The sequence below is a fragment of the Guillardia theta genome, assembly GCF_000315625.1.
Source record: "Guillardia theta CCMP2712 unplaced genomic scaffold GUITHscaffold_2, whole genome shotgun sequence".
In the NCBI taxonomy this organism is placed as follows: domain Eukaryota; class Cryptophyceae; order Pyrenomonadales; family Geminigeraceae; genus Guillardia; species Guillardia theta.
Genome location: NW_005434672.1, coordinates 564,596 through 578,809, shown reverse-complemented (window position 1 = coordinate 578,809; position 14,214 = coordinate 564,596). Strand labels below are relative to the sequence as shown.

The 14,214-nt window shown below is 55.2% G+C and overlaps 5 protein-coding genes across 5 annotated transcripts; 2 read left to right on the top strand and 3 right to left on the bottom strand.

The window, feature by feature from the left end:
• Positions 1 to 449: 449 nt before the first annotated feature.
• On the bottom strand, positions 450 to 1,984 carry GUITHDRAFT_99518 (hypothetical protein; the record flags this gene model as incomplete). The annotated part of the gene is made up of 4 exons (XM_005841789.1): positions 450 to 647; positions 747 to 866; positions 935 to 1,795; positions 1,874 to 1,984. 4 exons carry the CDS (start codon positions 1,982 to 1,984, stop codon positions 450 to 452), a joined length of 1,290 nt encoding a protein of 429 aa, XP_005841846.1.
• A 1,883-nt stretch (positions 1,985 to 3,867) lies between these two features.
• Positions 3,868 to 6,626, bottom strand: GUITHDRAFT_160545 (hypothetical protein; the record flags this gene model as incomplete). Its single annotated transcript, XM_005841788.1, has 15 exons — positions 3,868 to 4,262; positions 4,308 to 4,349; positions 4,401 to 4,423; positions 4,467 to 4,811; positions 4,854 to 4,898; positions 5,025 to 5,114; positions 5,269 to 5,331; positions 5,384 to 5,443; positions 5,591 to 5,659; positions 5,842 to 5,874; positions 5,939 to 5,971; positions 6,018 to 6,143; positions 6,225 to 6,290; positions 6,412 to 6,478; positions 6,577 to 6,626. 15 exons carry the CDS (start codon positions 6,624 to 6,626, stop codon positions 4,193 to 4,195), a joined length of 1,182 nt encoding a protein of 393 aa, XP_005841845.1. The 3' UTR covers positions 3,868 to 4,192.
• A 578-nt stretch (positions 6,627 to 7,204) lies between these two features.
• GUITHDRAFT_99515 (hypothetical protein) lies at positions 7,205 to 9,084 on the top strand (the record flags this gene model as incomplete). The annotated part of the gene is made up of 10 exons (XM_005841787.1): positions 7,205 to 7,245; positions 7,292 to 7,525; positions 7,574 to 7,594; positions 7,648 to 7,679; positions 7,723 to 7,795; positions 7,999 to 8,018; positions 8,176 to 8,256; positions 8,299 to 8,346; positions 8,485 to 8,877; positions 8,933 to 9,084. The coding sequence occupies 10 exons, from the start codon at positions 7,205 to 7,207 to the stop codon at positions 9,082 to 9,084; spliced, it is 1,095 nt and encodes a 364-aa protein (XP_005841844.1).
• Positions 9,085 to 9,118: 34 nt separating this feature from the next.
• On the bottom strand, positions 9,119 to 11,419 carry GUITHDRAFT_99514 (hypothetical protein; the record flags this gene model as incomplete). The annotated part of the gene is made up of 14 exons (XM_005841786.1): positions 9,119 to 9,166; positions 9,226 to 9,276; positions 9,334 to 9,399; positions 9,672 to 9,726; positions 10,013 to 10,074; positions 10,120 to 10,164; positions 10,216 to 10,257; positions 10,305 to 10,363; positions 10,410 to 10,512; positions 10,741 to 10,798; positions 10,905 to 11,018; positions 11,161 to 11,198; positions 11,251 to 11,355; positions 11,402 to 11,419. 14 exons carry the CDS (start codon positions 11,417 to 11,419, stop codon positions 9,119 to 9,121), a joined length of 864 nt encoding a protein of 287 aa, XP_005841843.1.
• Positions 11,420 to 12,493: 1,074 nt separating this feature from the next.
• Positions 12,494 to 14,195, top strand: GUITHDRAFT_99513 (hypothetical protein; the record flags this gene model as incomplete). Its single annotated transcript, XM_005841785.1, has 9 exons — positions 12,494 to 12,625; positions 12,673 to 12,775; positions 13,213 to 13,301; positions 13,356 to 13,433; positions 13,662 to 13,719; positions 13,765 to 13,818; positions 13,866 to 13,966; positions 14,014 to 14,067; positions 14,112 to 14,195. 9 exons carry the CDS (start codon positions 12,494 to 12,496, stop codon positions 14,193 to 14,195), a joined length of 753 nt encoding a protein of 250 aa, XP_005841842.1.
• Between the last annotated feature and the right edge of the window lie 19 nt (positions 14,196 to 14,214).

Below are 14,214 nucleotides of genomic sequence, written 5' to 3'. Positions count from 1 at the left end.
GCTTCTTAACTTTGAGTAAAGGCTTCTGAACCAGCTCAGTTCTGAACCTTCTCGTTTACTCTGAACCAGCTTCTCAGAACCTGCTTCTGAACCAGCTTCCGAGGCCCTGCTTCTGAAAAGGGCTTCGAAGTTTCACTGATTGCACAGTGAGCGCCGCTCACTGCCAGGCTGAGTCAGCGGCTGCTGACCGGCGTGCACGGGGCCGTAGCTGAAGAGTCACGGTGCTCACAGAATCATGCCGGGCATGCCGCAGTTACCGGGTGCCAGGGCCCAGGGCCCGGGACGGCTCCGACAGTACGGTCGGATCGGACGATGAGCGGCCACAGGCTCAACAAAGGGGGCCGGGCCTTCCTACCTGATTCTTTACTCAAAGTTAAGTTGAAGCCCTTCATTAACTGGCTGGCACGCCGGAGGGTCAGAGGCAGGCTGCCTACTCTACAGCCTCACTTTCACACGTTGACGCCAGACCTGAAGCAGTTGCAGGACGTGGAAGCGCTGCTGCTGCGGCGAGCACCAAGGGAGCAGCAGACTTTCAGAGGCATCAAGTTCACAAAACTCTTCAACAGGTCGAGCAGCGCGTTCCTCTCCATCACCGAGTCCTTGATCCCTCGCACTCTGCCGGAGTCGACAAACGACATGGAGTTGGTCTGCAGACAGGTATGAATCATCAATCCACAGATCCACCTCACTCTCCCTCGATATGGTGGCACAACAGTCCGAGGGATGCATCGAGTCAAGACTCTCACCTGCTGATAGCCTTGGAGATAATCTTGCACCTTGCAAGCAGAGTTGATGGTCATGCTGAACTTGTACATCTCTTCCAGAGGAACGGCATCCTTGTCGACAACACAGTTCACTTGATGCACCTGCACGATCATCTTCAGTTCTCTCCCCCCCGCCCCCTCTGCTATCAAGTGGTAGAGGCTGTGAACACCTGATTGGTTGAAACGTCGAAGAATTTGATGCTCAGGACACGAAAGCGACCGTCGTAGATCTTCTCATCATGCGATTTGTTCCTGATGTTATTGATGATCTTGGATTCGATGGAAGAGCCGTTCATCTGATCGCTACTAAACTTGAAGCTCATTTCACCATGGTAGCGGCACTGGGTGCAGAGTGAAAGGCACCAAATCTTGCAGCTGCAGCAGAAGCTGCAGCAGCAGTCCTTTGAGGAGCATTCTTTGGACAACGATACATTGCGGAGAACCTTCAGTCTGTCAGATCGTTCGCACTTCACCCCTCCAGGTGTGAGGTAGCTGACGGGCACAGAACTGATCTTGTCCTCCGACTCTCGCACGCCCAGGTGCGAGTATCCACCCGAGTATGTCCTGCAACACTGAAAGCAGCCCCAGCACCCGACACATGGACACGGGCAAATTGTGGTTCCCTTCAAGGTCTCCTCAGCAGCGGCTTCCCACTTGTAGTTGCTCCAGAGGAAGTAGAGATTCTTGTCTGTCAGCAAGATACTTCCTGACCCAGCAAGCTCTTCGCCTGAGTTAGGAAAGCCGATGAAGCCGACGGTGGGCAACTCGGCAACGACAGTCTCATTAGAAGGAATCAGCTTTCTAAGCATGATATTCTCCTGACAAGACAGATTCTGATGTACATGCTGAGCCAGATCCTGTGTACTCATAATTCTGCCAACCCTCTCTTCGGGAAAATCTTCGGGAAAATACGGAGAGACGAAAACTTTGGTTCCATTCTTTCCCGCAACGCTCTCGACGAAAGATCTCTTGATCGCTCCCTCCTCATCAAAGACCTCTCCATGGCCAGCCAGAAGAAGCTCCTTCACTTCCTGCGTTTCAGATTGTCAAACAAATGCTTCTTCTGGCACAGTACGATTCAACACTGCCTCTCTTTTGACGGAAAATACCTGAGGTTGGAAGTAAGTCTTGAAAGTGTCATGCTTCAACTTCTCTGCTTCCCCTGAAGTTGTTGGAGATGCATGGGCAGAATCTTGGAAGACTAGATCTCCTCTCAGCATCTTCTGTGCAGTTGCGTTGGATGTTCTGCAAGGGTAAAAAATAAGAGACAGCGTGCTTCGACATCCCTAATGTTCTCCCTTTCAGTTACATCATCAAGTCCTTGTGCGAAGCTCTCATGAAACTAAGGGATGCTGGGGAAAGCGGATGCTTGTGGAGCAAGCTAAAGCCGTGGAAGAAAAGATGAAGAGATACAGATGGCAAATGCAGGAAGGAGAAACCAACGCAACCAGGAAGAGTAACAACAAGTCACAGTGAGAGCAGAAAAGGAACAGTGACATTGTAGCAGGTCGTCTTGTAGGGAGGAGGCCCAAAAGATGGGCGATGAAGAGAAATCTGTTGGGGCAGGCAGAGCTGCAGGGAGAGGGGGAGCGGACAGGGCAGGCGGAAGGGCCGGGGGAATGGGGCACTTTAGAAGCACAACGTACTACCGGGTCAAAATCGGTTCTTTAGGACCCCCGGGTCATCGGGTCCCCTGCTTCTAGAGCCTCATGTACCCCTACTCTGAGGGCTGCTGGGCCTGAATCATGAGAACTCGAAATCTCGTCTTTTGGACAGCGCCGGGTACCGGAACTCCGAAAGTATACCCACGGTACCGAGGACGCTGACTTTTTCAATAATAATAGCCGTAAAATTAGTAGTAAGATTAGGGCACGAGGCAGCGGGATGTCACTACCATAGTGACAGTAAAAATAGGATTTCAAGTTTACTACTACTCAGTTCCTCCCCGGCCTCCTCCCGGGCAGTTAAAAATTGTGACGCCGTATTAACTTAATTCAAGGCTATCGGGTCGGTACTACCGTAACTCCCAGTGGTCACTCTGTCACGGCCACGCCCGCGGCCTGCCGGCTTCGCGGCCCGACCGGAAGTCAATGCTGAGCCTTCAGTGACTGGTGTCAGGGTCGATTGTCCTCGTACTGATTTTTAACTTAACTTTGAGTAAACGACTGGCACAACCTGTCGGGCCCTATCATCAGGAGGGTGATGAGAGCCGCCGAGCTGTTGTTTGCCGTTGACGTGAGATGAGATGAGAGATGAGATGAGATGAGATGAGAGAAGAGGAGAGGAGAGGAGAGGAGATGAGATGAGATGAGATGAGATGAGATGAGATGAGATGATGATGATATCATATGATATGAGATTGAGATGAGATGAGATGAGATGAGATGAGATGAGTTGAGATTGAGGTGAGGTGAGGTGAGGTGAGGTGAGGTGAGGTGAGGTGAGGTCAGGTGAGGTGTGGTGAGATGAGATGAGAGGAGATAAGTGACAGAAGCAGAAGGAATGATATACTGATAAGGACATCAACATGCGTATATGGAAGTGAAAGAGGAGAACGAGTGCAAAGGCAGTTGGAGGGTTGCAGGTCTATTCGATGCTTCTGTAGCGTATAGGAAACAAGGTGGCCTGAGCTACAGGCGTAGAGGCCATGCAGAACTTACATAAGGATGAATAAGTGTGAGAGGATGGAGAAGAGCGGCTGGTTGAAGGAGAGGAGAAGGAGGGGCGTGGAGTGTTTGCGCCATTCCAAGTGTTGGAGGTCTGAGCTCAGGCTCGCAGGTATGAGTGGATTTCGAGCAGTAGAGGCTGAGACTCGGGGAGACCGAGCAGCAAAGCAAGACAAGACGACGCTGGAGAAGATGAGGCTGGCGCAGCGACGAGAGAAGTTCGTCAAGTACGAAGACTTCGGGCCCGTTACAGAAGCGACTCCTGGCGCGCTGGGGTACCTCGCAGACGTGGACAGATTTCATACAGACACGGCGGGGGAGGAGAAGGCAGCAAGGGAGCGGGCGGTGCACATGAGGGAAGAGAAGTACGAGCGGAAGCGAAACGTCAACTTGGAGCGAGAGGACCTGAGGTGGAATCAGATGGAGCAAGTACGAGACGACCAGCAGCAGAAGCTCATGGTCATGCAGAACTCGACCAAAGGCGCTAGGAACCACTCCAGCGTCGCCTACGATTGTATCAGCCTCGACTATCACCCGACCCCAGCAGGGGACCAGCAGAAGTTTGAAGATGACATGGCCAAGTACAGAGCTGGCGTCCGCACTGAGAAGTTGTTTCGTTACAGCTCCGGTGACGGGTACAACCCGATCACAGGCGAAGAGCTCAAACCATTGCGCATGCCAAAACGCCCTGACCAGGTTTAAAGACGCGAGTCATCAAGTCTATTCCAACAGAGTAGCTTTGACTCTAGAGAGCGAGAATCTTCACGTGAGTTGTAGGGATTTGATCGATAGAAAGTTGGCCCCATCTGATGGCAGAGTGCTGAATATGAACCTGAGACGCGATGAGCCGAGTTGCAGGCATCTCTTACATGCTTACCTCCCACGATCCTCGTCTTTGACGTTGCGTTTCTTGTAAAAACTTTTCGCAAGTCTCAGTGGATGGATAGCAAAAGAAATCGATGATTGTCACCTCTCCCATACCTCTCCAATGACCTTGGAATTCTTGTTAGTCGAGATCTCAACTTTCAAAGTTCACCTTGTCTTGCATGGTTCTGTCAACCAGCGCTACTGCGCAACCTCCCCAGCCTGCTCCTGTCATCCTGGCGCCGTTGGCCCCCGCGCGCAGGAAGCAGCCAACCAGCTCGTCTAGCTCGTCGCAGGAGCACGAGTAGTCGTGTCTGCAGCTCTCGTGACTTCCAAGCATCAAACCTCCGAGACTAGCAAGCAGCTGGTCCTCGTCGACGTGAGGGTCCGAAGTCTGTCTTGCGCATTCTCGACAGAAGTCATCTACCCTTTGAGCCTCGCTGATGATGTGTCTCGCCCTCTTCTTGACCTGCAGGCTCCCCTGGAGAGCGCGGTCACTCAGCCTGTGGCCCTGCACCTGTCCTACCATTTGAGTCCGAAAGATTCAGCGCGCGCAAACCTTCTCGGTCAACTCAGCAACGGTGAGTTGAAGCAACTCTGCAGCCTGCCAGGCGATCGTCGTGAGATCGAGAGATTGTGAGAGAAACAGGGAAGGGAAGGGGAGGGAAGGAGAGGAGGGAGGGAGGGAGCAAAGATGGATGAAGTGACAGGGTGAGGGTTTAGGGTCAACCTTTGCGAAAGTGATCGGATCTTCAGGCAATTTCTCCATGGCGGCGGCAAGGAAGGATTTCAGGTCAGCGATGTCTGCGCAGCGTTGCACCTGGCGAGCTCAAGGGTGAGTTGAAGGGAGGAGGGAGGGAAACGAAGTCCTACTTGAGAGAGGGACAGGAGAGGACTCTGCCTCTCGAGCCCCAAGGACTGAAGGAGGAGCAAGCAGGCAATCCTTCCCTCGACTACCCGCACCTGAGCAGCACCATGAGCAAGGGAGCCTGATGCATGATGGAGGGCATCACGTTGAATGGGTTGTCGGACTCTGCCTGTTGACAGTCGTTAGCGATGGCAAGAGGAAGTCTCGAGTCAGGTGGGCACCTTGTGAGACTCGGACAAGCAGTTGGCAACGATGAACATCGCACGGCAAGGTAGAGCGACCTGCGACGAGCGGGCAGTCTCACTTAGACATGGACATCGTTGGACTTCTCGTCGTGCTACCCACCGGCCGGACCGCCAGCTTCGGGGTGAAAGATACCCTGAGGGCAACGCCCTCCTTGCTCAGCATGGACGCTGCCTGATCCATACCTTGTCCTCACCGTCACACACCCAGAGGCAGCAAGAGATTTCAGTCTCGTCCACCTCCTCCCATAGTCCCTACGTAACGTTCGCAGTTGGCACAGATAGAGGCAAACTGATCACGCGGCAGCCCCACGACCCCCCATGCTGCAGCATGTCACTGCTCCAGTCCTCCCCGTCGTCCTCTCACCTCTGCTGGCGGCTAAAGCAGAAGCACAAACAAGTGCCGATGAGCTCGAAAGCCCCGAGCCTGGACTGACCGATCCATGCACAACAAGTCTGAGCCCTTGGAGCTGCAGGACGCTAGTAAGAAATGAAGGGAGGGGAGAAGGAAAGCGACGTGGCAACTAAGACTACCTGCTCGACCTCTCTTGCTGCTTCATAGAGACCCTGAAACGACACCTCATGGCTGTTGCTGTCTTGTTACAAATCTCACCTTAACGCCGCAGGCCACATAGTCGTACCAAGCCACCGATCGAGATTTCAACCTGATCCCTTCAAAGTACTCGGGAGAGAGCGGCGAAAGTTTGGCAGGAGGATAGCATTCAGATGCGTTGATGACCTTCATGTTTCTCAGGGAGGGAGAGAGCAAACAGGGAAGACACGAAGGCGAAGGATGAGTCTACAAGCACAGCAGACTTACCTCTAACTGGAGCTCCTGCTCGGACCTCGAACTATCGACTCCGTCGCAGCCGCCAACAATCACAATCTTTAAGGCTCAAAAGTCATGTGATAGCCTTCAAATACAGCCTGTCCCCACGTCGTTGTCAATGGCGATGGGCAACACCTGGAGAGTCTTCAACGCGTTTCACCCGAGCACGTCAATGTACGTCATATCCGTGGTAGTCGATGTGTTCACCGATGATGTTCACCCTCCCAGGTGCTCTTGACACAAAACTGCAGGGCAAGAGGTCAAAGTTCCTCACACCTCTCACCAGCGATGATCCTACGACGGCTCCCCACCCCAGCGCGCCCGGTACATGTCGATCAGAGACCTGAGCCATGAGCAAACATCAGCGCCAGTGACGCCCGAACGAGAGAGCATGCTCGAACTCACTTGACTCGAAGTCTCTCATCCTCGCTCCTCGTCGGGATCTCCTCCAACTCCCTCCCTCCCTCCCCCTCCCTCCCACACTCCTCCTGCCCTTGCATAGCAGCTCCCCGACAGGCTCTAATGAAGGACCGGGTACAAATCCAGGGAAAATATCTCGTAGAGGTGGGTGGTTTTACTTTGATAACCGCTCGTAACGGTGTGGGAGATGCGGCCATGGCTCAGCGGCGGCCAGTCGGCGAGCATGGGAGGAAGATGCAGAGGGAGGGAGAGGAGAGGACCTGCTGAGAGGGGCTGAGGTAGCGATTGATGTGAAAATTCTAGTCAGGATGCGAGCGAGAGAGTGGCGGCATGGCGTACGAGCATGGCAAGGCGAGACTTGAAACGCAACGTGATGTTCCGAGGGGGTCATGGGCGGTGGGACCCACAAGCATTGCAGATGGAAGGACAGGACTACACGCCGGTGAATCGAGAAAGATAGGCGGCGATAGATGACAAAGATGACTCCCTTGCTGTCTCGACTCTGCTTGCTGCTGTCGTTGTCTGTTGGAACCGCCCGGGGGATCCTGGCCATGGCCGGGGTATCGCAAGGGAGGAGGCTGCAGCTCATGAGGTAGCGACACACTTGAGTTTGATCACTAGTCTGATTCTATTGCCAGCATTCCCATCCATCACCATCCTGAGCCTTCTTCGTTCTCGAGCCCCGTCGCTTCCCTTGTGGAGAGGGAGGCTTGCCCAAGTTGTGGGCATCCTTTCGAGCCTTGGAACCGAACATCCCAGCATCCAGCTCCAGTGCGCGAGACGCCGGCAGAGCGCGAGATAGACAAGGAGACCTCCAGGGATGCTGCTGCTGCGGATGAGGAGGAGATAACCTCCTGCACCCGCCCACACAAGTAAGTGCCTTAGGTTTCCTCCCTTGAATGTTGACCTCTCCTTTGCAGGAAGCCTCCTTTTGTCGTGCCGTAAACTTGTCTGTGCCTGGCTCTGTCTGTTATCTGATCATCTACGGCTGCAGGAACAGACTACCCCTCTATTCTCCTGGCTCAGGTCGCCCCTCCCTCTCCTCCTCTTGTTCCCTTACACACCTCAGGCGTGTATGGTGACCCTGACGAGCGAGGGAACTGGTTTCTCATGACGAATGCACCGTACGGAAGGCATTCAAGGTGAGAGTAGTAGCAGTAGCAGCAATAGGAGGAGTGCTGAAAAGTGGTGGTGGTGGTGGTGGTGATGGAAGAGGAGGAGGAGGAGATGGGGGAACAAGGACGAGAGAGGACGAGGAGAGTTTGGAGGTAGAGGTAAAGATAGTAGATGGGGTTGTGGTAGTGAGGAAGGGATGAACACCTTTGCTGGCTCACTGCTCCTTCAGGCCGAAGAACGACGTGTTCGGTGGATTGGGATGGGGGTACGGATATGGCTGCGTCTTGGGGCAATTCTTCGGAACAGGCAACCAGCAGCGGAATCAAGTCGAATCGCTGAAATTCTTTCTTTCTGTCCTCATACCCACCATCCTCTCCTCTTCCCTGCACTTCTCGCTTTGATGCAGGAGTCGGAGCCACCATGTTCCCTCCGACTGCTCTGGTAGGAGCTGGAGCAGGCTTCGGTCTTGTCTGCGGGATCGGACAAGGTAAGGAGGTCCCCTAGCTCATCCTGTACTCATGCACGCCAGGATGCGGCATCTGCCTCGGCATGGGGAACGGATGGATCGCACTCGGATGTGAGTACCCCTCACTTCCTCTACTCTCCTCCCGCGGCTCCTTCCCAGCTGAAAGCCAGCTTCACAGTCAACGAGCCGCTGACGCAAACCCCTCGCTTCTACCGCATCGAGAGCGAGATCGAACGCTTTATCCTCAAGGTTGTGCTGCTGCTGCTGCTGCTGCTGCTGCTGCTGCTGCTGCTGCTGCTGCTGCTGCTGCTGCTGCTGCTGCTGCTGCTGCTGCTGCTGCTGCTGCTGCTGCTGCTGCTGCTGCTGCTGCTGCTGCTGCTGCTGCTGCTGCTGCTGCTGCTGCTGCTGCTGCTGCTGCTGCTGCTGCTGCTGCTGCTGCTGCTGCTGCTGCTGCTGCTGCTGCTGCTGCTGCTGCTGCTGCTGCTGCTCACTCCATATCCCCCATCACCTTCCCCTCCTCACTTCCTGATACGATCCCGCCAGAGCCTGGACAAGTACCTGGACTGGAGGGAGAAGCTGCTGGTGTCGGTGGAGAGGAAGGGAGGATGGAGGAGCTGGTTCACCTCCCGAGTACAGCACAGCGTGAGAAACTTTCGGGGTGCAGAGAGGTCACACACGGCGAGCGAATGAGAGGCAGGGGGAGAGCCCATCCTGCTGGAGCTGGAGCTGGAGCTGGAGCTGGAGCTGGAGCTGGAGCTGGAGCTGGAGCTGGAGCTGGAGCTGGAGCTGGAGCTGGGACTTGCGTCACTGGCTCCCTGGCAGATGGGGCGATATGAGGAAGAGGGGTAGACTTCTGGTTCAATCTCAAAGTTCCTCTTGGCCTCTAGGTATTGTTATGGGGAACTCTCTTCCTTAGACCCTCGTCCGTCACCTGTGCATGCTATCAGCTACCCACCTCCCCCCTTCCCCTATTCCTCATCGTCCTCCTACCTCAAAGAATTCCATCGCCTCGTCTCCATCCTCGTCCACAAGCTGAAGTTCCTGCACGCCTGTAAGCAAAACCTCCTCCTCCTCCTCCTCCTCCTCTTCCTCTTTCACCTTCACAAACGACAGACCCTGTACTCCTCCTTTGCCGTCATGGACCTCTCGGATCATCGGAGCCACCTTGTGATAAGTCGGAACACACGAGCACAAGCGTGTGGGACTTGAGTGGGGGCAGGAGCAGACAGGAGCAGCGAAGTGAAAGAGCGATAGGAGGGCACCGATACACAATCGAAAATGAAGGAAATGAAAGGCAACGAGCATGATCCATGATGAGAGGAGGAGGAGAACGAGGAGAAGAATAGATGATGATGATGATGATGATGATGATGAGGAGGAGGAGGAGGAGGAGGAGGAGGAGGAGGAGGAGGAGGAGGAAAAAGGGGGAGCATCACCTTAGGAGCTCGCGGTTTCACCTTCTGATGTTGATGAGAAGGAGGATGTCTTCCCCTGGCAATGAGTCACGCAGAGGCAACATAAGCGGAGGAGCTCGCGGAGGAGGAAGAGACATGAGGCAACTAAGGGAGGAAGAGACATGAGGCAACTAAGGGAGGAAGAGACATGAGGCAACTAAGGGAGGAAGAGACATGAGGCAACTAAGGGAGGAAGAGACATGAGGCAACTAAGGGAGGAAGAGGAAAACAGGCAGAGGGTATTCGAACGGAGGTACGATGCCGAAGGAGGAGAGAGGGAGGGAGGGAGGGAGGGAGGGAGGGAGGGAGGGAGGGAGGCGGACCTCTGGTCGGGCCAGTCATACGCATTTCTCCTCCTTCCCCAGGACTGTCGCAGATAGAAGGACTGCAGGAGGCCATTACAGACTCTCTCACTTGCAGAGCACCTTACGATGAGGCTGATGAACACGACAGGAAGCTCTTCCATAGATTTCATCTGCTCACAATTCAACCTCCTCCTCCCCCTCCTTCCCCCCTCCTCCAGCACCTCGGTACAGGCGAATGTAGACCTCAACGTCATCCCCATGATCTGCAAGAATGAAATGAGCGGAAGTAGTCGAGGCATGAGAAGCTGACGGGGATTAGCATGGCCAGCTTGGAGTAGCCCGAGTCGCAGGCAGCAGAGAAGAAGAGGCCTGTTGCAGCAGCTCAGCCCCCCCAGCACGCGGTCGCTCATCCCACCTGCTGTGAACATGTCTAGGGGGAAGGAGAGCTTGGTGACGACATTGGGGAAGAACTTGAACAGGACGGGCGAGGCGAGGGAGAAGGCGAGCATCACAGCTCCCTGCGCGCGCGTCAGTGAGGGCGATGGGGGCAGCGGGCCCTGCCATCTGCTGGCTCGGGGAGCGGCGAATGTTCGAGGCAGGGCGGTGGAACAGCAGGAAGCCGCTGTTGCCGAGAATGGTGAGCAAGATACTTTCCAGGCCGAAGAAGACGCTGGATACGAAGCCCTGGCAGCGCGGGTCAGCACAAACATGACCAGCTGCCTCCTCCAGCGCCGTCCCCTCCTCACCTCCACCGGCATTCTAAAGTTTCCGACATCTCCACCAGTCATGGTCGCGTTCCTGACCCTGAGTCCGGTCAGAGGTCAAGGCAAGCGCCAGCCCTCCTGCTCGCCTGAAGTTTCCTTGTACTGTGCATGTGTCGGAGAAGACGAGGATCCCCTGGCTCGCCCACATCGCGCTGAGGAAGAGGCAGACGAGCTTCGTGGAGAAGACTGTCGATCCCTTGAGCCGCACGCCGAGGCAGATCAGGGTCAGGAGCGCCACTCCGAAGAATGCGAAGCTGGTGCTGGAGGAGAGTGAGCGGAGGGAGGGGGAGGAGGGCGGAGCGAAGTAAAGCAGGTAAGAGGCACGAGGAGAAATGGGATGAGTAGGTGGGAAGTGGGAGCAGGAAGCGAGGATGGGGAAGGGGAAGAGATAGGACTACAGACCTCTCATCTGCTACGCTTTTTCGGTGCACTTCGATCATCTACAAAGGTTTTAAATTGTAAGGGCACTAGGGGAGCAATGGAGGTCGTAACCTTTGTGATCTTGAAAGACAGACTCGTGTCCATGTCATAACTCAGCCCGACACTGTTCACTGCAACTTGAACATAGTCCAGCACCATCCCACCATAATGGTCCACCTGCAAACCAAGCTTCAGCTCCACCGTGTTCGGTACAGCCTTGGACCTGCTTGAGCTCTTCCATCTTCTCCAGTCGAGGGATTGACCTCCCTTGCTCTTGCTGACCAGTGTTCTGTCTGCTGGAGATCAAAGTCCACACCAGGCCGTCACAGCTTCTGCCTGTTGCCGGTCTCCCTTCTCCACAGCCAGCACTCCTGAGATATCACAAGGTTGCAGTCGTACTCTTGTTTCGCACGAGTCTCAGACTCTTCCTCTCTCTCCTCCAGCTCTCTCTCCTTCAGTATTGTGTATCTTCTTGCTCCTCCGTCTCTCCCTCTCCTCCTCTCTCCTTAGATCTTCCCTCCTCCCTCCCCGCTTGCGCGTGCCATGGAGGCGGCGGTGGCAGGGTTGTGTACCGCAGATGTTGGATGAACATGCTCCATCTTGAACGAGAACGAATCCAACAGGGTGGGTGATACAAAGTACCGGTTATATTTATGAACAATTACATGATTTGAAATAGGGTGGGGTTAATTTATTGTTGGGGTAGTGGGGAGGGGTACAGGGGTTATAAGAGGGCCGCCATGTCGTGTTTGCGGGCGTGCGGATCTGCTGAGTCTCTTGAGGGCTGAGAGGGAGCGGGAGAGGAGGGAGCGAGGATTGACAGGAGACGAGAGAGCAAGATGAAGAGATGAGAGGTTGTCATGATGGTGATGATGCCGTGAAGACTTGATCGTCAAAGCTTGCAAGGGCCCCGCCATTAAGACGTTGTCAGGGATTATAGAATAGAACGGACGTGAGGCAGCAGACGGTGAGAGTGAGAGGAGCAAAAGGATTGATGTAACGTAGATCGATCGCTTTGGTGGATACATGGTACAAAGCCATGAGCATCTGTCAGTTGCTGATGAACTTTCTCCTATAGAAACATGGGGAATACGAAGCTAGCGGTCTTGCTCGCTGCCTGCTCACTCGAGCTGGCCTCTTCCTTCTCTACATCATCTCAGCTCCCTCGCTTCTTGGATGGCCGGACTGCAAAAAACCTGCCCAGTGGCTTGCGACTGAGAAGAGGGTCGCCGAGCCTGCAGATGAACCTTGGGCGGAGAGAGGTGATATCTGTCCAGCATCGCATGCACGAGCACATTCAAGCCTCCCGCAGGTCATGCACAAAGCCAGCCAGCTGATGGCTGGGCTGCTTGTCACCAAGGCTGTTGGCGTCGGAGCATTCACGGTTCCAGCCGGCGCACGGGTGGAGCAGGCGAAGGGGCCCGAGGACTTCACGGCGTTCCTGCAGGTCGAGGTGGGAGCCTTGCCCCTGCTGCCCTTGACGACGGGATGAAGGGAGTGACGATGGAGGTGGACGACCTCGAGGAGGAGGCAGAGTTCTGGATCAAAGGCCTCGGGATGAGGGAGATCAGGAAGAATGCCAAGTCGGTGGTCGTGGGTAAGAACCACAACCTCCGGCATCTACCCACCTGTGCACTTCTCCTGCTGCTCCTGCTCTTTCATCAGCTCTTTTATTCTGAGTACTTCTCATCAGGATACGGCAGCGACCGGATGGTGGAGGGAGGAGGGCATTTCACCTTTGAGCTGGTTCAGGCTGGGGAGGAGAGGAAGACAGCAGGTTAGCTCCTTGCATGCGCTTTCAGCCTCGTGAGGGAAAATGCAAGAAACCCAACGAGTCGAGATCGAGCTGCCCAACATCCCCTACCTCATCTCGCGCGCACAGGAGGTGCGTCTTTCCTTCATTCCCCTTGTGGTTTTCTGGGGTGTACTGACTTTGTGGGCTCAGGCTGGTGGGACTCTAATCCCAAGATGGTTTGGTCGGAACTTCGATCATGATCGTTCTGTGGCGGGCTGTTGTGACTTGCGGGACCGCAGGCACTGCCTCCTTCACCGACCTTCTCTCGCCCTCCGGGTACACCGTTCGTATCTTCATGAACAAGGACAAGAGCAACATCCCATACCCGGTGATCCTCAGCTCTTACCCCTGCCCCCATGGCTGTCGGTGAGCAAGCTGACAGATCAAGTCCGTATCGTTCATGGCTGAGGACGTCCAGAAGTCGGCAGAAGCCTTGTCAAAGTCCCTTGGGATGAAACCGGTTAGTGCTCTTGCCTTTCTTACTCTACGTTCCCTTGCTGATTTTTCCTTCTTCTTCTCACTTTTGTTCTCTTTCCTGGCTCGATCTTCTCTACCTCCTCTTCTCTTCACTCTGCTTCCTGCCCCTCCTCCTGCCAATGATCTCCTTCCTCCTCTCCCCTTCCCGAACGCCGCTCCCGGCTCCCCTTGCTGTGCCTCCACCTCCCTCCCTCCCTCTCCGGAAACCCAGGTTTCCTCCTTCCCATTCCCCTTCATCGGCGATGGCGCCAAGTCCCTCCGGTTTCAAGGTGACCTCAATTCATACATGCATCACACAATCAACACACACGCAGACGAGAATGTCGTCCTGCACATCGAGAAGTTCCCCAAGGACTTGCAGCCTCCCAGTGAGTCAGCCCGGCTCACGCCGCCCGTGCTGAACCTTTGCTCGCAGAGGACCTCCGGCAGTTCCGCCTCAACGTCCTCGCGGCTGACGCAGACGCCCTTGCAGCCTCCTGGGGTGCAGCCGGGGGGAAGACCTCAAAGGATGACCAGGTGAGAACGAGCTGGGGTCGTGCAGCGCTCCTTATCCTGCGGCACAGAACCTGAGGCTGGGGGGGCTTGTTGGACAAGATTTCGTGATCCGGGATGAGAAGGTCGAGCTCCACGAGCTGGATTCTTGCTCACCCAACCCCCGCAGGTTTTCACCGCCGAAGCATCCAAGAGCGAGATCCCTCCTCCTCCTCCTCCTCCCCCGGTGAAGGCTTCCAACCCGTCTCAGTAATGCTCCTCTTTCTCGAATG